Source organism: Motacilla alba, chromosome 1 (assembly GCF_015832195.1).
Source record: "Motacilla alba alba isolate MOTALB_02 chromosome 1, Motacilla_alba_V1.0_pri, whole genome shotgun sequence".
Classification (NCBI taxonomy): domain Eukaryota; kingdom Metazoa; phylum Chordata; class Aves; order Passeriformes; family Motacillidae; genus Motacilla; species Motacilla alba.
Genome location: NC_052016.1, coordinates 48,427,473 through 48,452,995, shown reverse-complemented (window position 1 = coordinate 48,452,995; position 25,523 = coordinate 48,427,473). Strand labels below are relative to the sequence as shown.

At 35.0% G+C, this 25,523-nt stretch overlaps 1 protein-coding gene across 7 annotated transcripts in view; it reads right to left on the bottom strand.

Annotated features, from left to right (window-relative positions):
* The window catches only part of CNTN5 (contactin 5), a 600,552-nt gene that overhangs the window by 150,110 nt on the left and 424,919 nt on the right, over nt 1-25,523 (bottom strand). For all 7 annotated transcript variants that reach the window (XM_038141215.1, XM_038141204.1, XM_038141258.1 and 4 more), the window contains one exon: nt 7,093-7,296. In XM_038141215.1, coding sequence (XP_037997143.1) covers nt 7,093-7,296 — 204 coding nt within the window. The remainder of the gene's footprint in view (nt 1-7,092; nt 7,297-25,523) is intronic.

Here is a 25,523-nt window from a genome sequence, read left to right as displayed (position 1 = left end):
CTCTTCTTCTAAATCCAGCATGTCTGGTATTAGATGACACCAAACGTCATGCTTTGGACATTCAGAGATGAGTGAGGACATTTGAGTGGCTTGTACACAACACTGAAATATGATGATTTGCGCATATGCAGTTGTAGGTAAACATGAAAACCTGAACATTTTCACTGACTAGGTATGTAGATAATTTTTCTGAGCAGCCATACACATCAAGAAACAAAAAGGACTCACTACATAGTCAACATCTTGCCTGGGAGGCCTAGGTCAACGAAAACCAAATCAGAGGGGATTTTTTTCCATTTTATTTTTACAGGGAATGAGATTACATTGAACTTGGCACAAGAAATATGTGGCAAATTTCTTTTAGGCATCACTGGCCAATGTTTATTGTTTCTCCTTTCCAATTGCCTGATATTCATCCAGGAAAAGCTCACAAAAGATGAGGAACCTGGGAAATCTTATTTAATCTAAGTGATTAGGAGAAAGATCTAATTTTTATGGGGTTTGTAATTATTTTCCTGATGAAAGTTCTCTAGGAATCTCATTTTTCCTATAGGAAATGACATAATTGTTTGTACTTCAAATATGACCTTAAGCTTAATTCTTTTTTCGTTGCAACCTGCAAAGTTGTTTTACAGAATGAAAACAAAATAGTCCCTTTCCAACTAGAAGTGTCAAAACTATTGTGATGTCCAGAGAGAGCATTTCCCTCTCTTCTGACCAATTAGAACACTACTGCATGTAATAGTGTTGCTCTAATATTCATTGTATCTAATAAACTGGGACAAGTTTCCCAAATAAGAAATATTTTTTCAATTGAGACTGCTCATATAACCATGCAAAGCAATTAAAGACCAAACTAAAATTTCTCTGTCATCAACAACAAGTATTGAAATACCCATTGTTTTAGACCCAATAGAAACAAACCAACCAGTTACCTACCTGCTGCAGTTTTAACTTAAGTAGAACTTCTGCTGTTCATAATCAAATTATTTCACTACTCTGAAAAGAATTCCAAAGTGACAAGTAATTTCAATTTGAATAATATGCCATACCCTATAACTGCAAAGCAGCAGTCACTTGTGAATTTCTACCTAAGATCCTGAGACACTGAGATACATACAGGACCATTCTTCATACTCTGAAAACATTTAAAGCTGTAAAGGTTACTTTCATTATCAATTCGCACAAATTTGAATTTAGTCACCAAGAATTAAAATTTTACCAACATACTTCTGTCTGAAATCTTAATAGTTATAGTTCAATGCAGCACCATTCCTAATCCAAACAAATTTAGAGGAACATTTTTTTCAAGTTCAGTAATTTTGGGCTTTGTATATTCTGTATATGGATCAGTTAACTCTTTCTTTGTGCAAGTTTCATAAATCACGAGGAGAAGGAGAGAAACAAGAAAACATAAGTGCAGAGGATGTGCAACATGGTACATGGCTAGAATCTTGAGCTATTTTAGCTAATTTAGAAAAGCAAGAACTGCATTTCCAGCATATAGTGTTTCTATTAAACTAATGGGATATTATTAGTTAAAAATCCTCTAAAGTAAGTTACCTTAAAAGAACTCAAAAGCAGACTAAACACAATGCAAACTTTTGCAGAAAAAGAATTCTTGCTCTACAGTGATCCTGGGACATAATATTTTCCCAACCTTTCCCTGTTTTCCTCCTGTAATAGTTCCATAGGCCACTGGGTTCAGCCCTTTTACATTGTCAAAAGACCATCCCTAGTTATTTTGTCACTGTACTTTTTTCGAGTAAATATTTTACAAATAGTGTCTTTGAATGGTTGTATGCTGTTTGAGAGTGTTCTTCAACTATGCTACAATCCCTATAAAACACTCTGTAAAAGGTTTATTGTATGGGAGCCCTCTATAAAATTCTATGCCTACCTATAGACTTTCTTGCCTATAGGTAAGAACCATTGCTCCTAACTGGAAGAGACTTTCTAAATAATAAAAATTAAAAATTACTGTTTTGGGAGAATACCTCAAGAATACCTCAAACAAAACCAATAACCCTTCCCCATCCTATTGTATGTATGCCCTTCTTCTTTTTTTTTTTCATTTTTTTAAAATAAAAATAAGACTACACTGACATTTCTTAATCCTATTTTTCATCCTATTATTTTGGCAACATGGAAGGAGGACCTTGGCACAAGAGCAGAACAAAAGAGACAAAAAGTACAAAATACCTGTACCCATGCAGGATATACTTTCAGTAGAATAAAGCAGAGATTGTAGGAAGACTTTTATTTTCAGTTTTCAGAGTGACCCTTCATTAAAACACCTCACTACAGTTTTATAGGAGAAACATATTTACTATCAGGTAATGGCTGTCTAGGGGTGTTCCATTTTATCAACCTTGCCCCGGAGCAAACCTTGCATAACTTCATGTCTCTTACAGTGTTATCAATCTTTGTATGCCACTAAAGGACAAACCTAATTTTTGCCCAGACAGTTTGTCTCTGTTTGAAAAAAAAATGAAAGCAGGATTACCTCGGGTGTGATTCCTGCCCTGGAGTACTGGGTAAGAAGTGTTCCTACAGTCTCTATACAATTTTTATGGACAAAATGTTACTGCAAAACCTTGGAATATAACCCACATGAAAGAGGAAGCCTACAAGACTGGAAAATCCAGAAAACATAGCACAATTTAGTGACAGCTGCATATGTATTTTGAACCCCTATTAAAATTCAGGTGCATTTTGTTGTCTTCTAGAATTCAGCTCCATAGGAATGATCTCATTTGAGGACAAAACCACTAATAAATGTTATAAAAAATTAAAAAATAAAAACCAGAGAAAGGCAAGGAATGATAGGTCAAAACCATTACAGTTCATCTTTAAGAAATTTTTAAAAAATTCTACGTATCAGTTAGTCAACAACTGTCAGCATTCTTCAAGGATGGGTACAGCTACGTCTGTGAAACTGCAAATTTTGTTCTGTCTTTATTTATTACCTTATTATGCTACACTGGGCATTTTTATTGCTTGATTTCTATTATTTGGGAATTTGCTATGATTTCTTCCAAATTTTCCTTCATGCTGGTAAAGAGATCCTTAGATAAGCTAGTGATAAAAAAGTAAGAAAAATTGGAATAAAAATGTGTGAACTTGAAATAACTGTCTTATGCACTGAAATTTCAAATGTTTATACTCCCTAGATTTCTATTTCCTTAATTTGAAAAGACTTTCAGATGTTTTCATGAGTGAAGATAATTTACTGCTCCCAATCAGCATCCAAGCCTGTGAAGATACAATTTAACAAAGCTGTTTATTATTTGTAAACAGCTATCAAATATTTCCTCAAAGTTTGTAATGCATTATGAGGCAGTTAATGAAAGGATGTCTATTTTTTTTATTTCCTCCTAAAACTTTTTCTCTCCTCAAAATTTTAGGATGTTTTTATAACTCAGCTTGAAGTGAAATTGAATTATATGAAATGACTGATTGTCAAGGACATCTGAACAAATGAGGTATTCATTTTATTCAGAATCCACTGAAGGATTTCTTGATGTTTTTATTTAATTTGCTTCATATCAAGCAGCTAAGCTCTCCTTTGAGACACATCACAGAAGAAATAAAAGATTAATAAAATCCCAGTAAGTTCTTACAATCTTTCAGATTTTGACAGAATGCCTTAATATTATTTCATTTCTTTCTCATAGATAAATAGAGACCAGTGTTGTCATTGAAGTGCTTTTTGTCACAAGCTGTCTAGTCCCCTGGGTATAGGTAGTGTAATACATCAAAATCTAACAATGATGTTAAATAAATCAATTAGAGTACTTTGGAGTTAATGATATATATGTTTGGAGAATACAGGTTATATAAATTGTTTTATTTATACAGAGCTATTTGTAAAAGCTGTTTAAAACCACAAGCTCTTCCTGTGGTTTCTAACAAATGTGCTGACTGCTTAGGGTAATGTCAGTTGTGGTGCCAACCCTTGGAACTCAGAAAGATGTATTATTTTTAAACCTAAGTGAATATTTGAAAAGTAGTTCAAGTAATTCAAGTAATTTTATGACTAAGAAGAGCTTAGAAAGCCATATTTAAAAATATATAACACAACTCAGCAAACATAGAGTCGAGTATATTTTCAGGTAATTTAATGTTTGTTTTAATGCCATTTTTAAATTCTCACATCCCTCTTAGAGTCTATTCCCAGCAGCTTCTTTCTTCATAAATTATTTTATTTTCTTTAACTAGATAGCGCAACTTTTCAACAGTCATTCTGGTTTTTTGCGCATAATGAATGTATACTTTAAAAAGGTTCTTGTGACCCTTTGATATTTGTCAGTGGACAAGGCAGTATTACATAAGGCTATTTGTATGAAAATGAAAAAGTACAGTAGGATTTGTGGAAATTTTTTATTCTAATCCCAGATAGTTTTCAAAAGGTCCCTATTATTGCATTATGTGGAGGAGGTAGAATCAGACAGATGTCCCAAATAATATGATTTAGCAACCAGTATTTTCCTTAACAATTTTCTCCAAGGTACTTTTGTGGAGATGGCAAGGTTAGGTGGAAAGTTGAGGTTTTTGAGGTTTCTTCACTGAGAAACTTGCTCAGTCATACAGGAAGGCAAGCAATTTACTGAGAACTACTGAAGAATTCCATGACAAGAAAGGAGCTTTTCATAAATACCAACAGATTAAAATTAAGGAATGGAAGCCTAGTAGAAATTCCTGTGTGCGAAAAAATGAGTCAGGAAACTGGGAAATTGCTGAGGAGCTGTTCGTCTATGTGCAAACACTTCCCCAATACTCCAGCGCAGTTCAGAAGGTTGGATTATCACAGTGGTGTGACAGCCAGCCGTGAAACAAAAAATTTGCTGGAGGCTGGTATTTACTACCCACTTGACATTTAAAAAAATCTGCAGAGTTTTCCTTCATAGATTTTTTTTCTTAGCTCAGTGATGTAGACTGCTGCCTTTATCCTTATTTACTCTCTCAATTTCTTTCAGTGTGTTGTGTGCCTATGTACTGTCAGTACAAAATAGATAATCTGCACAAGACAGAACCAAATAAAAGCATGAAGAAATATCATAAAGAATAAATAGTCAGATATGAATAATAAATATGACAACGAAATTCTATTTTTTTCAGAGTCCAAACAGATTAAAAGGGCAGTCAATGTTTGCACATTTTAAATTTGAAAAAAAATTATCAAAAAGATGTGTTATATGGATTCACTATGTTAAGTCAGTAAAATTAAACACCTGAAACTCAATAATTAACATAGGTACTAAACCAGGAAAATAAAATAGGAAGTGATAAATTAAAAGAGCAGCTTTTTGCTGCAGAGGCTACATGCTATGCAGAAGGAAATTTAAATTTGCTACAATGAACAAACATTACCTTAATTTCATTCTAATTGGTGAACATATTTTAAATTTACTCTATTAAACTAAGTCATCTGTGTTAAAATCCAGATTTTGTAATGTGTTTGTAGCATAGAATTAATATTTGTTTGAGAAAAAGCTATAAGAAAGCTCTCAAAAGTTTCTCTCTCTCTTTGATTTATGTACGTGTGGATTCACACGTGCTGAACTGCTGTGAGGAACTAGAAAGCATAATCAAATTTAGAACATCTTGAAAAGAAGGAAAATATCAGCCATTTTCTCTGTTCCTTTGAGACATGACAGAAGAGATTGACACCCACCTCTCTGCAAGCTCCTTTCAGGCAGTTGTAGAGAGTGATAAACGCTCCTGTGAACCTCCTTTTCTCCAGGCTAAACAATCCCATCTCCCTCAGCCACTCCTCATTGGATATGTTTTCCAGACCTCCAGCAGTCTGACTGCCCTTTTCTATACTCACTCCAGCACCTCAATATCCTCTTTTCAACTGAGTGGCCCAGAACAGGACACATACTTGAGATGTGGCCTCACCAGTGCTGAGTACAGCAGGACAATAAATCACTGCCCTGCTCCTGCTGGCCACACCCTGGCTGATCCAGGCCAGGATGCCATTGGCCTTCTTGGCCACCTGGGCACACACTGGATCATGTTCAGCCACTGTTGCCCAGCACCCCCAGGTCCTTTTCTGCTGGGCAGCTTTCCAATCACTCTGCTCCCAGCCTATAGCATTGCCTGGGGCTGTTGTGATCCAAATGCAGAACCCAGAACTTGGATCATCCTTCTTATCCTTCCTGTAGATAGGCCTCATATTTGCTATTTTCCAGTCAACTGGGACTTTTCTGGATAATCAGGACTATTGGTAAATAATTGTGAGAGGCTTGGTGGGCTCTTTCACCAGCTCCCTCATTACTGTTGGGTGTGTCCGATCCTGGCCCATGGACTTGTGGGTATCTAATTGGCATAGCAGATCACTAACCATTCCCTCATGGATTATAGGGGTATCACTCAGGTCCCCACCCCTAACTTCCAGCTCTGGGAGTTGAGTATCCTGAGTACAACTGCTTTTGGTATTAAAGATTGAGGCAAAGAAGGCACTAAGTATCTCAGACTTTTTGTCATCCTTTGACACTATGGCACATTCTGCGCCCAGAAAAGGATGGAGATTCTCCTCAGCTCTCCTTTTGCTGCCAGTGTATTTAGGGAAACATTTTTGTGTTGTCTTTAAGCACAGTGGCCAAATACATGAATGATTTCCTGGCATCTTGCAGCTGGTCTGTATGCCCCATGTGACATTTGCCAGTCCCCCGTGGATGTCTCAGGTGCCTGAGAGTACCAGTGTGGCAGTAGCCACTTGGGTTGAGGCAACTGAACTGAGCCCTAAGAAAACAGACATCGCCTATAAAGGAGATATGCTTCTGTGTGTCAGAGACAGAACATCAGAAGAGCAAGGTGGAGTAACTGTTCTAAACAAGATACACAGAGAGATGTCAGTTTGCACTTCAGCCTTCACAGATCTAAGTATTCTCACAATGTCTGGATGTTCTAAAAGAAATTGCCTCTAAGGACAACTTACCTTTGCCATTTTCTACAGAAAATGCATGCATATACTGAAAAACCATAGTTTTTTTAAGAACTATAAAATCATGATTCGTAAATTAATTAGAGTATTTTTATTTAGTTTTTTTTTCATCTACTACCCAGAAATAATGCCTTTCTTACCATCATTTCTCAGTGTCAGAGGCGTAGGAGGACTCAAAACTCTGGCGTTTGTCACTGTGTTTTTCACCAGGCATATGTAGCTGCCAACATCGGATGTTTGTACCTTGGATATGTAGAGATTGCCTGTCTCCTGAGAGATGAAACGCCTGCTGTCTTCTGCCACAAAAGATGGGAATTCATTAAATACCCAGCTATAGATGATCTCTAAAAGAACACAGAAAGAAAATAAGATGAAGCAATTGCGGAAAAAATATTGTGTCATGTTAATAGATACACTAAATTAAAGTTCATTAGCTTTATTTAAATAATCTATGGGGGGAAAAAAGTTAAAGATTTTAAAAACTTTTAATCTGTTTGGAGAAGATATTTTTTTTCTCCCCTTGGGATTTTGAAAATAGCATAAATGTTGAATCCACAAGTTCCTGTGAAGGCAGACTTAGTTCAGGTGAAATAATTAATGAATTCATCAGACTCAGAAAACAGCAATAAGATATTGAGTAAATCCCTTTTCTAATCTTTTGGGCCAAACTAATAATAATAATATCCAAAGAATTAATTTCTCTACTTGGTCATTTTTGCAGGGAAATATATCAAGATGATTCCTACAGAGCTATGGATGGCTTCTGCAAATGTATGTGTATAAACAGGTTTCATTATGAATGTTTGTTTTTAAAGTCACTAGATTGTAGTAACTGTTCAACCTACCTTGTAGGCAATATTATTGCCTTATAGTTCTATCTTTTACATTTGCTTCATTGAAGAATTTCTTAACCCTTCCTTTATGCAGTTTAAATTCCTATGAACAATGAATGATTCCTTAAACCAAAGCAGCCAACAAATCTTTGTGATGTTTAAAAATAGCAGATAAATCCAGTCCCTTGGTTCTTATTTTTATCCCATGAATTATCTGTTCTATTTACCTGAACATTATATACTTTTCCCTTTATACTCATAATAATTAGTTGAGGGAAAAAAAGTTATTTCCTATTATTCTGTATGATATTATATCATGGTTCAATAAAAACCTAGATTCATTTATGCCTCAACATTAGAAGTATCAGTAAAGTTAATGAGATTCTGATTTAGCAGGATGTTCCTTGCAGGGAATTATTCATGTGGAGTTTCACCAACTCTGACTTTAAAGTCTTAACTCTATGTATACTTCTTTACACATATTTCTCCTTTTGAGCTTATTTTACATTGTTTCATTCTTTCTTCACACTTGAAAAAAATATTGTTCACTACTTAAACTGGCGCATCTAATGTAAGGTTATTTGTACTGTAATCTCCCTCCCATATAGCCTTCAAAAACCTTGCTTCAAAATGGGAAAAGCTGAAGTTAGTCTAGGAATGTAAAGTCCCCACTACTGCTCCAAGAGGCAAACTGCTCCACTGGTACAACAAATTTCAAGCTTTTAGATTGAAATTACTTGTGTGACTACTCATCTTCAGCAGCAACAAGAAGACAGTAATTTCAAATGTGTCAGTCTGGTTCTCTCATGCTTTCATCCCCATGAAGTCAAAATTGTTTTTTGATATAAAGTTAGTTGAAAATTAAAGAGTCAAAGGGGTGAGAGGAAACACCTCAAAATTTAAATTTTGCTATGCGGTTTTCTTTTAATGAGAGGAGAGGAACTGGTATAAGAAGTGTGAAACATATTACATCTTAGCCAGGAGTGCACTTCGACTATAACAGTATGGAGAGAATTGAAAATTCCAACTATTTGTCCTTTCTGTCCTTGTATTGTACTGTCCCCTGACACCATGGAGAGAAAGGAACAAAGCACAATGACCGCTTTTTCAACCAATACAAGCAAACAGTGCATATAGTGCTATAAAGGTGCAGTATCTTTTGAATCAATTTTAAATAAGTTTACTCTAATTTTTAAATCAGATGAAAATTCTCTCCTAAAAAAAACCCTGGTGGTATCAATATTAAAATGCTGTGTTAAAGGACTGAACATACTTAGCTGACAGGAGGGGAAGACTGCCTCAAAATCTCAAAATGGGGGCTTAAACTGCACACATTGACTTTTTGCTAAAATCTTTTTTTGATTTATTAGTATGTATGGTGGCTACACAGGACTCTAAGGAATTAAGAGCTCTCAGAGAGTGCTCTGAGTGTTCAGGTTTTCCTTCCTCTTCTGTTATGTTTCAGGCAAAATACAAATTATGCCCCAAATGTACAAATGTGTCTCCGAAAATTTTATCACCATGTTTTGCCATAATGCTTTATCTGGCAAAAAATGATGCATGGCAGTATAAAATTCTACAAAGTGATGATGAATACACAAGTTCAAGGAAAATACACAGGCTTTAACTGAAGACCTGTTACCAATTCAAATGGAAAGTAATCAGTCTCACTAATTGCTCTGGTTTAAAAGTAGTTCAAAGCAAATCCAAAACAGTGATCAGTGTGGGTTCACTGGCAGTTCACACAGAAGAGAATTTTCTCCATTCCTAGCCTAAAACCACTTACAATTAATTATTCATTTATTAATTAGAATTAATACTAAGGAACAGATTTCAGGCAATAAATTTTTGTGCCTCTAAGGAAATAAAATACTTAGTCTTTACTGGTGCTGAATCTGGGGGGACACCGGCATTTTGTCACTTTCTTAATTATTTTTGCTGTTAAAAGTGGCGTGATGGATGAATGTTTACAGGCATAGTGTACTGAGACAAAAAAAGTAACAGAACTCCTGCCAAACCTGAAACTCAAAGCATTTATGCTATAAAGCTGTAGTTAAGGCTCTTTTATTTTTCTTTTTTTTTGTAATATTTTTTTGCATGCCTACAGCATCTGTATTCCAGCCAGATGCCCAAACTCTTAAGTCCAGAAAAAAGTGTTAGCAGTTTACTTCTTGATTCTTGTCAGCCCATTAATATTGAAAGAATTGCTCCTATTTTTCATTTCTAGAAAGAAAAACCTCAGGAATACACCTTAAAATACCTGAAGAATGCATCTGAATGCTCAGATCTGGAATGCATCTGGAATTCTTGGTCTCCTTTGCAGGTGAAAAGCCCCTTAGATACTTCATGAATTTTTTTCTCTTGTTGGATTTGGGTAATGAGTTCAGCAGATTTTAAATAAAATTTTGAGGGTCATGTCCATACACTATGCATAGGTTTCACTGGAAGTATCTCAGGAAAATGTTGCAGACCAGTCAGAAACAACCACAGCTGGCTTGGGATCTGGGGACCCCACAGTTTTTAGCTGACAGAAATAGATGGATGATTCTTGCAGAAGTGATTTTACAAAAGGGTGTTCACAGAATGACTGCAATTAAGGGGAAATGGGTGTACCTTGACATTGATCCATTGTGCAAATATCTCACACTTCTAAATTTGCAGACCAAGAAGAGGATGAATCATGCATTGCTGTTCACATTCTTGGACTCCGACTGTTTCTACTTTGTATGCCAGCAAAATTACAAGTTAGAGTTTGTAAAAACCAAAATTGCTAACAAAGGCTGGCCATGTACAAGACCTGGGGGTTTGATTTGTTTTGCTGGTTTGTTTTTCTACTATTAGTATTTAGCATAAGCCAATACCCAAGTGATTGCAAAGACATATTAAAAAAACACTAATAAAAAGAAAATAATGGAGAATCAACATTTAAAACATAGCTGTCTCTCTGTAGGCATGTGTGTAATCTATACTGTACAAGCACAATAATATTCTGAAACAACGGGTGATGTAGTTACATGTCACAAGTCCCACAGGAGTTTAGTACAGGAGCACATGTAAACTGCAAGAAGAAAGGCATTTAAACATCATCTGAAATCCCACTCATACAAAATGGTAAACCACTGAGTGAACTTTAAGGATTTCAGAACAAGAAGCCAAAGACCAAACAGATGTCACCAGGTCTATTTGTACACAGTTCACAGCAGTTTTTACTGAACTTCAAGCCTGAATTTTCCTATAATGGTTTATGTTACAAGATTTTAGACCAAGTGTAATTTGGCCAAGCACAAATACAACTGTCATTGCATTATTTTTCAATGGGATATTGAACTCCAGAAATGCATCTGAAGCTTGATAGATAAATAATGTAGCCATCAAGAAATTTTTAAGTTAAAAGTCAGTGCTACCAAAATCTAAATAAACCAAACCAGAACATAAAAATCAGAAAGTAATTACTTTAGATATGGACCTTATGAAGTCATCTGCTTTTGAGAAAAACCTTAGTAAATGGTTTTTCCATGCTGTACACAATTTGCTTTCAACAGGGAAAAATAAGTTTAAGACAAAAGAGAAAACTAAACACTGCACTATACACAACCTTGGAGGTTTTTTTCAGAACATGTGCAGAGTGTTTTTTTAATTTTTATGCCCATCTTTTTTATTTTTAATGTGACATCAATAACAAAATGACAAAGAGGATGCAGAGCCCTTCCTGGAAATTACAGTTGTCTGCCAACATGAAATAAAGTTATCCACAGATACTTTGCATCAACACAAACAGAAACAGAGAATAAAAAGATGGAGAAATTATGTACTGTAGAACAGTTGTAAATTAACAAGTGTTGGGCTGAAAAAGTCTTCTGCTACTAAATTCTCTCATATATAAAGTTTTGGTATAAAAATGGTATAAGTCATTTTGGTAAAAACAAAACTGATAGTTCCTTTTATGAATGACCAACCTTTTTTACAGAAGGATGGCTCTAAGGAAATGTTTATCTTTTTTCTGAAGATGATTTGGAAAGCCTTCCTAATGTCCAATTTGTTTCTGTATTTTATTAAACACTTTTTACTAGGCTATATAGGTAAAAATCTGGGTCATTTGGTGATGAAGTAGTAAGAAGAACTAATCTATTTCCTGACAGAATTAATGTAACTGTGAAATCTTGCTTAATATAATTTCTTAAATGATTTTTGTAGTTCTGTTTTTCTGTTAAACAACACTAATTCCTAAATTGTCACAGTGTGATATACTTCCCATAATGGATGAAGCTGGAATACTGACATATCAGCATTTTTCCTAGTGCTTTTGGAGATATTCTGATGCAGAAAATGTCAGTACTATGGTAATGCAAAAGTGTACTGTGGGTCAGTATGAAATAATGCCTGAAGTATTGTAAAGAGAGCTGTGCTGAAGTGTTCAGATAACACCAAATATTCAGTCCTATGTTTGTTATTGCCTGAATGTTTCCCAGATTTGCTTCAGGGATTTTCTCTTAAGAAATTGCTCCATTCATCCTTTTACCATGAATTTCTGGACAGCTTTTTCACCAGTCCTGTTAGCTAAGTGGTATTTTGGGTGCAAGGGAAGACATTACAAGAAGGTTTTTATATTAACTCTATTAAGGTCACTGAAAACCTAAGTGTCCATAACATGGCTAAATTTTGCCTATTCAAGGGCAAAGCATACAAAATATCCATGCCATAATTTTACTTCTGTGGAGATATAATGTTTGTACAAGAAATAATTCCAGTTCTAGACTTCATTTTGTGGTGTAGTGGGAGATCCTGTGTGAAAAATATATTTCTCTTCATCCATTTAGAATTTGCTTTGATTACTCTAATTCCACAAGATGGCAGTACTTGATGAATAAATGATATCGATGCCTGATGACAGACAAAATCTGAGATAATCTGGAAGATTTTGCAAATCTGAAGAAGTTTTTATTGCTATGTTTTAATCGATAAGTAAAACAGTACACTCAAGATTACAGGCTGAATTTACTATACATATTATATATTAAATATATATATATAAATATCAAATATATTACTAAATATATATATGAAGTATTTTGAAACATATATATATATATTCAATGAAATTTTCAAGATGGCTTTACCTTAGCATTTAGAACTATTCCGTTTGAATGAAATAAACTGTAAGGAAACATATAGGCCTACATCTCCCCTCCTGAAAATATAAAGCCTAATTTTATACCAAGCCAAGCTTTGAACGTTTTCCTCACAATATTCTGTACACTATCCAGAGAATAAGGGTGCAATATGCAGTACCCTCTAATAATGGGGAACACTTCACATTAAGAGGGAGAAGAGGCTTATTTTTAGCTAAAATGAATGATAACAATGGGTTGTCCCTCCATCCTGCCAGCGCAATTAGAGAAATAATTGTGGTGCATCTCTTTGTGCTGCTATGGTTTATTATCAGTGTTCATTAATCCTCCAAGAAAATATTTAATGAACATAATGTATTTGTTGCATTGTAACACACCCACATAGAGCAAACAAATATTGCCGATTTATCAGTTAGCAATGAAATTGCTTATTTCCTTCTCTGGGGGCTTTGTATCTACTGCTCACTTATCTGAAACACAGTTCTACCAATCATGTTTGTCTTTCTTAAGATTAAATTACAGTGGTAAATCTCCAAATATTTTCTTTCTTATAAACACTCACACAGCTAATAACTAAAAATATTCTAGAAAAGGTAAATGTACTGTGAGGATTCATCTTGTTCTGGAGGATGCAAATATTATATTGTTGTTACCAATGTAGACAGCCAGTGTAGTCTCATTTGTACTTTATTATGTATGAAATGTAGCCAACCACTGAAACATATAAAGACTGATAAAATGCGTTTCTCATACATGCACTCTTTAAAGAGACCACATGGCATACAACAAAAAATACAGCTTTGAAAAGATATTGGATTACCACATGTATTTGATTGTCATTGTTATGATTTGCATAATAGAAAAAGAAACCTCTCCCAGAATGTGTCGAAATACTGTTATCAAAACCACACGTTATTCAGGACCTTCTTCTGCCCTCAGGCAAGTCCAAATATTCTCAGCCCACTCTTAAAGAATGTTCAGTGATTTATATTCCTAAATTTAGATCTGCACAATAGCTTTTTTTTTTTTTTTTTGCTTGGATAACTGGACAGTTTTCTTTAATATTTTTCTATATTATTTTTTTTAATACTGTTTATTGCCTATATCAAATACCATATTGGAAGTACTGAAAACACATTACTGGAAAGCAATATTAAACTTTTACAGCTATAGTGGAATACCATTTTCCTTGCGTATATCAAACTTTTCTTTGCAAGGCTGGATCAGCCAAATCTCTTCAATTTTTTTTCAGAAGTCCTGATTTTTAATCCTTTGTTTAATTTTATTATTTTCATCTCTACTGCTTTTCTACATCTTTTAATGTAGGACCCAAAGTTGGACATCGGCACTACTGAGCAGTGGAACAAGAGTCACTCATACTCCACAGGTAGCTGCTCTCTTAGGATGTCCTAGAATTCTACTACTGAATTATCCATTCTACTAAGTATTCAGTTATTTTTTTGTAATTACATTGTTTTAAGGAAAAATTCCATTTAATCACTTATTCCTTTTTTTCTATTTGTATATTTGATCTTTGGTAAGTACAGCAATTTGAATTTTCCTGAATTTAGTGTTATTCTCCAATGCACTGATCATTTTTGATTTTCATTCTGTGTTCTGCAGTAATTGTAACCTCTTGCAAGGGTCATTCTCAAATGCTAAATATGCCTTTCTTTTCTCTAGGTCACACACACTTCCAAAAAAATAAAATTTAATTTGTTATATATTCTCAGTAACCTTCTCATGTAAAGAAATGTTTAGAAATACTTTAAGATAATTTTATCAATATATATTGTTCTTTTATGTAAATAAAGAAGATGTCTAAATGACAGAAATTTATGGGAAAAAAAGCTGATGGGAGAAACAAATAAATTTGTGATAATATTTGAAAGAATTTTTTGAGGAAGACAAACACTGGAAACAGAAAATTCTCAACACAAGGCAGAGGCAGAAAAAGCTACATAAAAAGTTTAAAATTATTTTTTGAAGCAATTAAGAGATTTTAAACAACAACTTTGTTATTGATATTCTTTTATTTTTTAGATAGGAATGGTAATCAATACTTATATAGATAATTCCTTTATACTCCATATAAATTGATGTTCTGTGGTTTATAATACACCAGGTAATACAAATGTCACTGTATATTGTTATGTGCTGTGAAAAGTAGGAAAAAAATAGGTGATAAAGAACAATAAAGATAAATAATGTAAATAATCAATACTAGAGAATCACTATTGAATCTACTGAAAAATCCACAGCCAGCAGGAGCAGGGCAGTGACCGTCCCCCTGTACTCGGCACTGGTGAGGCCACACCTGCAATCCTGTGCTCAGTTCTGGGCCCCTCACTGCAAGAGAGACATTGAGGGGCTGGAGCGTGTCCAGAGAAGGGCAATGGAGCTGGGGAAGGGTCTTTAGCAGAAATCCTGTGAGGAAGCTGCCTGGGTGTGTTTAGTCTGGAGAAAGAGAGGTTTGGGATGATCTCAGTCTCTAAAACTATGTGAAAGAAGATTTCACAGGTGAGGGTCAGTCTCTTCCCTTAAGCAAAAACTGAAATGATAAGAAGAAATGGCCCCAGGTTGTGCCAGGGGAAATTTGAATTGGACATTAGAAAATCTTCACCAAAAATGTTGTGGAACATTGGAACAAGCTTTCCAGGAAACTGGTGAAATCAGAAACCCTGCAGGTATTTAGAGGACATATAGCCATGGCACTTAGGATTGCTGGACTCAACAATCTTAAGGGTCTTCTCCAATCTAAATGATTCTATGGTTAGTAATATCCTCTAAGAGAAGAACTAAATTTGGTCTATCACTAGAAAGGGTGATCAAGAGGATACACCTAATTAAAAATTCATCTGTTTCAATCTTAGATGAAATAGTTTAGTGGATTATATGAGATTTGATTAATATCTAATTTGAAAAGTGAGATATAATTAACAATATTGGAAGAAAGAGTATCTAGTCAAACTAACCCGTTTTAATAATTCTTTGTATTGACCAAGAGAGCAAAGTTTCTGTAATGTGTCCGGAATTCAAATTCATATTTTATAAAAGCACATGTTGACTAAAATATTTAGAATAACCTCAAAATTAACTTACTGTGCATTGAAGGGAATAAAAGCTGACTGCACAGCATGATCAAGAGCACCAGATGTGGAATTCTTTGTCCTCTGCTGCTGACCATTTTAACAATTAGAAGAAATCTATGCATTTGTAATCACTGATCTACAAGAAATATAAGATTTTTCAAAGGCAAATATGCAGAAAACATTACTGATAAACTCTGATTTGGATAGCCTATATTTATTAGAACATTTTTGATGATGGAAATGTGTTGAATCTACAACACAAGTTGTTTGTTTCTTAATAATTTGAATGAACAAGGATTCTGTGGTAATGCTTAACTAACTATTACATTCATATGAAAAGTGTGGCACTGGAAAATAATGAGTATGTTGTTTAATGCTAGGAAAATATCACTGTGTAGAATATGTGGGGAAATTATTTTCTCTGGCAAAACATTTGACAGAATTTAAAGGGTTTTTTTCCTTTTTTTTCATCCTCACTATAGGTTTCTCTTGTTCCCTGATCATGCTACGACACTTGATTTTCTCTACAACTGAATGTCACTGGTGATAGTTACTTCAGCACTCTCTGCTCTTCTCTAAGTTTGATGCAGTGGTGAGTATGATGAAAAATCCTACTCCAGAGCTTTGTGACTTGCAGTGAACCCAAAGTCCTGCACCCAAGGGGACGACTGCTTTACATGGAAATTTCATGTTATGACAACTATAGTGATGCCAATAGATAATGCATTTTGAAGGCATAACTAGGACATTTTTCAAAGCAATAAAACAGAAGTAATGTTTGGATGATGATCATCCAAATTTATAGAATATTGCTCTGTCTTAATTCTTTTTCAGCTGAGAGATGCAAAATGCATAATTTTCCTTATTCAGCAGAAGAAACTATAAGCAAGTTCTGTAATTTGGCTACAAATACTCACTAGTACTTCAGTTATAATAGTATCAGTTCTCAAGGAGTGTATATATGTTTCAGTTCAGTTTCTTGTTCTTACAAGAAAGAAGCAATTGAAATTTGTCCCTTTACACCTCAGTCACCTTGCTTCCTAATGCCAGGAAGGATTAATAGTAGCAGAAAGATTTCTTTAACAAGATTCAAATTCAGGCTTCTGGGTATAGAAATGAAAATAAAAGGCAAGCAGAGCTCTAGTTTATAGTTCAAAACACTATTTTTAGCAGAATTCACCAGTCTATACATGTAGTTGTTGTCATAGGAATTGTACTGTCAAAATGTGGGTTCTTGGAGTCTGTAGAGTTACCCTTGCATGACTGTACACACTGAACTTAAGACATAGCCCACTGCCTCTCTGCTTTATATTCTCTTGATATTAAGTGTTTTAATATAAATATAAAGGCTTTTGCTGGGTCTATCTGCAGGTCAGTGCTTGGTGAATTCCACCATGAGCATGACACAATATGATTGATGAATCTTTCTCAGGCCTGCTTCTTTGGTCCTATAGTATTTCTTACCCTAAGGTAATAAAAGGAAGTGACTTTCCAGAAGTCCTGAATCAAGCCATAGTCAAATGGATCTCTCCATTAACACGTAATTCTTTTAATTTCTAATATTTTTTCTCTTCTTACCAGTTCTTTTTACATCTACAAGAAATGCCAAAACACACACACAAAACTTTATATCCAATGAATCCTTAGGACCTTTGTGGATGATCATCAGAGACAGGTAGCTACTCTCTCATCCTCCCTCTGAATATGATTTTCAAATATGTAAAAAAACCCAAACAACAAAATAACAGTATAAATCTCATAATCCCCCAGATGTTAAAGGTCTAGTGCTCAGCTCCTTCTTGGTATATATTTTCTAGTATTAAATGTACCAAGGAATGGACCGGCCATTACATTTTTTCTGAACATAATGGAACTGGTGAACATATGCCTCAGAGAATAGCATAAAACCAATTATATAGTTCACAAAATACTTTTTTTACCTACTAAGAATGATGGTGACAGATGATTTTTTCAGCCTTAATTAAAAAATAAAGTGCAGATGAAGAGGAAGAAACATGTCACATTAGCAAATTGCCCCAGAATGCTGATATTGCTATTCAACCATGTTGTACAAATAAATCACCACAAATAAACGTCAGCACCAATAAATCATTTAAAGTGCAACAGTGTTGAGAATGCAACTCCTACCTGTTTCTACATAAGACATTACATTGTTGCATCCCTGTGCACCCTGTTCTGCACTGCTGGAAAGCCAGTGAACTGCTTCCACCCACCTTATATTTGTCACTTAATTGTTACTGAGACATAATAGGTAACCTTCTGTTGTCAAATTTTTTAGCCTAGACCAGTATCACAGGATTATGCATCCCCTCCTCAAACCCTTAGCAATGGCAGTCAAAGTGAAACATTTTAAATATGTATGCAAACGGAAGAAGGTATTTGTCCAACTCTCCTATTCTTTTTTGTTTAGTCTAAAACAAATATCATCAATAGAATAATGCAAACAGCAGACAGTCCTTCACTCTTCTGCTGACTATGTATATAATTTCAGAAATCTTATTATGTTTTTCAAAATCCATTTTCATTTAGGCGTAGGAAAGAATTGTGACATGGTGCCAGAAGATTTTTAGCTTTTTCATATATTTGTAGGTTTTTAGATTTTTAATATATAGCTGTATAGCTTGTAGCACTTTCTTAGACTTTAGAATGGTAATTATCCTTTCTCACACATTATGTCACGCTCTTGAAATTCTATTTGGTTTTATTTTCAAGGGAAACAATTTCTAACAAGGACATCCTGTTTTGCACCAGCAGTCAGGAGACATAAGATACAGGACTAAGAACCCCAATGGAGCAGGTCCAAGTGTGGGTTACCAGGACAACCCTTCTCCCTTTGGATGTACTTACTAGTTATACTAATTAGTTAAACTTACAAAAAACTGTGAAAATTCAATCCTGTGTGTGCACATAAGTATATTTTGTGCACCTGAAAACTTTAACTTAAAAAACTGCCATTTTTGTTACAAATTTTAATATTATTTGGAAAGTTTTCCTTCCGATTCTAGGCAACAAAAGATCTGGATCTTGTAAAGTCACAAGATCTGGATTGTAAATCAGTGCAATTTTAGTTTTTCTTTGATGTTTTATTTCTAGATTATCCACTGTTATCTTCTGGAAAATAGGTATTGCTTCTTTCTTCTTGCATTTGATAGAGCTGAAAATAGACTCTTCAGGATTGAAACTAGCTTGCTACACTCCTAAAGGACTTTGTGGTTCTGCAGGAAAAGCCAAGCTGTCAAATACTTTATCAGTATTACCTAAATCCTTCTTTCCATTCTCTCTTCCTACTCCTGAATTTTTATCCCTGCAGTGTCCTATAGGACATTTCTCACTTATTGAAAGAGGAAAAAATAGCATGCAAATTAATGCTTTAATAAACCAATATATTAAGTAAAATTTTCTGCTCTCAGGTTCTCCACTCTGGGGCAGCGGCATCAAAACAACAGGAATTGTATCAACTGGCTAAAGAAGTCATCACAATGATTTTAACAGTATTGAAACACAGTATAAGAACATGGGAGATAGAATGGGCAATCAAATTATCAGAATTAAGTGTGATATGAATTATTAAATTGTTAAAAATATGGCATTTTGGTAATAAAAAGTCACTTTTTCACTACTACTGTTCTGGAAAACATTTTTTTTTTTGTCAGAAGATATAGAAGGTACGTGTGCTGCTGCACAGTGATTCAGATCTGACTATTATCAGATTGCAGTCTGAACTCTTATGGTATTACACTTATACCTATCCAGTCATTTTTCTCCTTAAAAAATCCAAGCAATTGCCTTTAACATATTTAATGTTAAATTATAGCTACCTTCATGCCAGTTATAATTCTATAGTATAGGAAAAAAACCCATAATACATAATTTCTAGTTTCCTCTTTGAAGAAGAAAAAGGCAAATGAGATATCCCAACCATTCATACTGCTTAATTTATCTGGAACAATCTTCCTGAACTGATTAAATTGGGCTTTATGAAAATCTATGTCTCATTAAGCTTTGTATCACCTCAAATGGTTGTAAGTTCACTTTCATACTTACAAAATAAGGAAAAAATGACTTTATTTTATAGACAAACTTATTAATGGAATCTAGCAGAACTCAGATCAGTTCAGTCCAAAGCCTTCTGCCTCTGAACCAAAACTAGTCTCCTAACATTTACAGTAGTCATCTCTACCAGAATCACCATTGAATTCAGCTAATTATGCCTAGTGTGGGAAGAATTGCATTTTCTGAAAACTTCCCTATTTCCATCCTTTTTTTTAACATCCTTTAAGATTTCATCACAATGGTCATGGAGATAAAAAGCTAGAATACAGAGACCTAGAAATAGATAATTTCTCATTTCTTTCTCCTTTTTCTCTTTCCTCTTGTCTCAGCTTTCTGATCAGCATTGTATTTCTGGTTTCTTCTCCTTAGCTACACAGATTATTGTGTGCATTCTCACTCTATTATTTTCTGTGATATGGAGAGGTAAATAAGATTAATTAGGAATTTTCTAACTTAAACAAAATGGGCTTTCTGACATTTAGCTAGCTGACATGTTAGTGAAATGGCATTTTTCCAGGCATCAGCTTAGTAAAATATTGGATCTAAACAGTGAATGGATTCTAATGGGAAGGTTACTATGAGCAAGTGGGTTCTGGGAGAGCCCGGCACGTCTGAAATGGTAACTGCTGTATGTGACATCAGTCTTAAATCTGTGAACCTTGGGCTGTTGCTGTTTTACAAATTGTGTAACCATTGCCAGAGAACGCATTTGTGCAACACTTTAGTTGGTACTTTTCAACACAAGCTGAGGAAAAGTGGATGTGATACCATGAGCATCCATTTCTGTTAAACTTGGCAGGACAATGCTGTCTGGTTTAACCGCTAAACGAAGAGGTTTCTGTTAGTTATGTCTAATTGGTTGGGACATATCAGTAACAGGCTAGTAACTTGTCGTGATGGAAGAGGAGTTTGCCCACTACAGAAACTTTTCATCATCGTCCTATTTGTCAGGCTGTAGACAAATAGTCATGTACAGCTGGTGCCTGAGAGGCAATAGTGCATGAGCCTGAGGGTCAACTCGCTCCACATATTTTTAAAATTAATTAATCTCTCATGCTTCCTCCCTCTTTTCTTGGTATCTCCTTTCACTTTGTTTCTCCTGAGCTGTCAGCTGGGGTAATATATGTAGACAATACTGTGACTGTGAAACTACAGCACACATCCCTTAAGCAGAGCCCTGTCAGGGCTGCCCCCATCATCCATTGTTGTGTGCTGCCTTAATTGGGCAAGGTCAACCATCTTCTTCTCACTACGTTTTCATAGTCCCTGAGGGGACAAACAGCTCTAGTGAGTGATCCAGTGGGTGTAGGGACATATAACTTGCAGTTTCTAGTGTAAGGTAATGTATTATTTGAAAGAATTACTAGCATTTTTGAGAGGGTGGGGAAGATTTTTCAACAGTGGTAATACTGGGAAAATTTTGTGGGTTTTTTTTCCTTTTTGGTTTTTGTGGGTTTTTTTTAATACTTACAAGTTCCTTGGAAGAATTTACTACAGTTGGACAAGTAATGCTTTTTTTGTTCATTTATTACATTTCAAATTACAAAAAACTCAACCAACCAATCAACAAAAAAAAATCCAAAACCCAGAAAAACCCACCAAAACTCTGACAACAACAACAACACAAGAAACCCAACCAAACAAAAATAAGAGAAAATCTAGACTTATTTATCCATATACCTACTGTACAGACATTGTCTAGAATTTGCGGCACATGCAATCATTAAAATGCAATTAAAATCTAATAACAACACATCACACAGCAAACTGGGAGTAACTCCACTCTGGCAAATACAGCTTGTTAAAATGCTGCCCTACAAAAAATTTTATAATTCCCAAACTCTTAAATTTCATGTCCTCAGATGAATGCCTTCAACAAGACTGAGGAAGGAAACCTTAAAATGTGCTTCAGGGAAGTCAGCAGCAAAATTACTGGTCATGTATTGAGTAATGAAAAGACCATAGAAGAAAAAAAGTTAATCACATTTTTTCATTCCATAATGAAAACTACAGGCATGGTCATCAATCAGTTGCACAAATAAAGAACACAGATTCCTATGTTGAGCAATGTCAGGGGCCATGGACATTCTATTTAATGATAACATTCATGTGAATTACCATTACTAGACATGAAAGTTTCAAAAGCAGTCTAGTAAAAGTGACCAAGTAGGTGATGCAAGAGTGAAACACCTTTATGATTCTTCCAAGCAAATATGTCATGTGTGAAGAGATAAGATGACTCTATGAAGTTAACACAGAATCAGGATAGGAATATAAATGTTAAGACACTCTGAACCTGTCCTCTAATGCTTTTTATTCTCCCATTACTAAAAAGTAATATTTAAGGTATATTCAAGTTATCCATAGAAGACAAATCATCACAGGGCTGTAATAAAGTCTAATAGGCAAATGCAGGAACCTTTCAAGTCATGATATCTAACTCATTAGTCTGATACATGCAACTCTCAAACAGAGGTTTTAAAACATTCTGTGTAGATAATTTATAAGTTATAGAAATGCAAAGAAGAGATGAGAAAGTTGTCATTCTGTATTTTATGTGACATAAGAAGTGTTTATTAAATAAACCTTTCCATCCTTTGCAGTAAGCAATTATTTTCTACTACTGTTACTGAAGCAGCCTATTTCTGATTCCCAGCATCAGGCTCCCACTAGGAATTAAAATGAGCGAAGAACAAACTATGGCATGCAATTATGAGAAAAACAAAACAGAACTGAGTATTCTATAGTGTCCATATAGATCCCCTTAGTGCAGTTCAACAGCTGGTGAAGTCCAGGATACTAGGATCTGGCTTCCATTTTAACAGGAATATAAAAAAATAACAACAACAACAAAAACCCCCCAACCCTCAAACACCAGTGTTCCTCTCAACCTCACTCTTGTTAGTAGAAGAGGAAACATACTGGAGTATTGGGCAGTTCTACCTTCTCAGCAAGTCTAGCAGTTAGGAAGAGATGATAATTGTTTACAGTGAATGTGAAATGTTCAACATGCCAACACTAGCTTCATACATATTGACCTCTACAAACTTATGGCAGAGTCATGGTTAGAGGCATGACCTGTCCAGCTGTTTTGGTAAACTTCGAGTTTCCAGCAAAGAAATTCTGCCTTGGTCTCAAGGCAGAAGGGGAGATATCACTTTCACGAGCATACTGGCCTCTCCTGGAAGCAAATTATTTAGCTTTCTATGCTAAAACTGATTTGAAAATTCATATTTGATAAAAAACCCCAACCATATAGTAGAAAAGAATCTGGATGTTACTTTACTGCTTAATACATAATATTGTTTTATACAGTATAAACCACAGTCAGGAAGAAATCTCACCCCTACTGACAGGTTAACATGATGAAGTGCATTCACTCATACCTAGAGAGGGCTGGAGCATCAGAAATCTAAGATATTGAAGGCTTCCTGGGATTTTGAAGAAACTGGTAATGGCTAGATTTACATATAGGACAGAAGTTTTCTAATGTTGTGGACTGAAATGTCACTGTTGGGTGTCTGGATCCTGGGATTTAATTTTAAAATAACAATACAACCTTAAAAAAGTCTTGTGACCTTCAGCTACATATAGACAGACATCTGAGAATTGTATTTCCGAAGTCAGCTTAGTAAATTGAGATCCAGAGGGTGCATGGACCCCTTCAGAACAGAATTTGCTGTGTCCTGCGTGTAGATACCCAAGGCAATTGCCTGTAAACAAGTTAATGAAGCACACTCAGAGCAGTCCAGCCCAAATATAACCATCTTGTTATCATAACTAATTTGCATGAAGTTTACTAACCAGTCTTTACTCGAATGAGGTGATTTACCTCCTGTCTTATTATTTTTATATATAATGTGTGCAGTATTCAAAACAGGGGAGTTCTGCAATTCAGTTGGACTTGGTTTCCAACTAGTAGCGAAGCTGAAGTCCAAAGCAGCAGATTTAATACAAATGCAGCTTTCATGTTCCTTTAGCAGACCCTGAACAGTAAGAAGTGATAGGTTTGTGTTTACTTCAAAGGTGGATGTCTGACTAAATCTGAAGTACACATAAATAGGAGCTTAGAATAACTTAAAGAAACTTTATTTTTTGTGAGTTTCTCTAATTAATATGAGGATCAAGAAAACTGTGTGGGTAACAGAAGAGCAGGACAAAACTTTCTAGCACATGGTAAGAGGAATTTTTTAGTGGCTTGCCTGCTTAGCAACACAGTATGCAGACATCCAGACATGGATGGGAAGGACTGTGATCCCCATGGCATTGGCATTAGTTTCACTTTTGGTGAAACTTTTCTCATAAAAAGTACAGTTTTATCGCAGTAAAGGGGAGGTATAAAAGATGCAGCTTACAGCACCATTTCCAAACTTTGTAAGATAGGCTTTTACCCTTTAGAAAGAGATTAAAAAAAAAAATACAGTTTAACATCTGTACAGATGTCACATGATGCAGATAGATTATGTAGCCGAGCTCCCTCCAGACGGCAGCATCCCTCTGAGGCAGGATGTAGCACACATCTGCCTTCCCCTGTGTGCATCAGAGCTCTACTCATTCTAACAATGGGAATCGTCGTTCTCCATTAAGCTCATACTGAAAGCCTTGAATAAAAGCCTTAAAAAGCTCAGCTGAAAGTATTAATTCTGAGGGAAACATGTAAATCTGGATGAAAACTTCCATTCATTTTTAATCTTGCTATGGTAAACCTTGTAATTAAGATGATTAAATGACTGAATAAAACCCTATATTTACATCATTTAAAATACCACAATGAAAGACCATAATCATGTTTATGGAAAAAAAAGCAGTAGAGGCATTTTAAATTGGAAACATCAAACAAAGCTTGTTATTTAAGAAGTTAGTAATTAATGTAACCCTTGCTTAGCAAAGGCAACTAAGAGTTAACTGCCTAGGAAACCCCTCTTGGAGAAAATAAATAATTGGGAAGAATCAGATATTGTGTTTATGGAAGAAAAAAAAAAGATTAAGTGTTATGCTTATAAATGATCTAGTTATCCACATTTAATATATTTCACAGGGGACGAGTTAAGGATTGGCAACAAAAACAGTGCTAGTGGGAATGCTTCTGGAGTAGGCACATCAAAATGATACAGCATTCCCATGGATGTAGGAGGCAGCATTTTTTATGAGCAGTGGTCCAGGAAAAGCAGGAGGTGACAATCTCTTGGTGACTGTTTGACATAAAGAATCAGCAGAAAAATCTTATAGTTGAAAAGATTTTCCTTCATCATTTTGAAGGAGTGGATAATGTCCTTCCAAAAAAACTCCCTCAGTTTGTTGCCTTGCAATTACTTAGCAATGACAATAACTTAAAAAACTCATTTATTAAACTAAATAGTAATTCAGATAATTTTGTTATCTGAATCTGCATGGCAATTTTCAGAATCTATTTCAGGTGTGCTTGCCACCCCACATTCCTCCT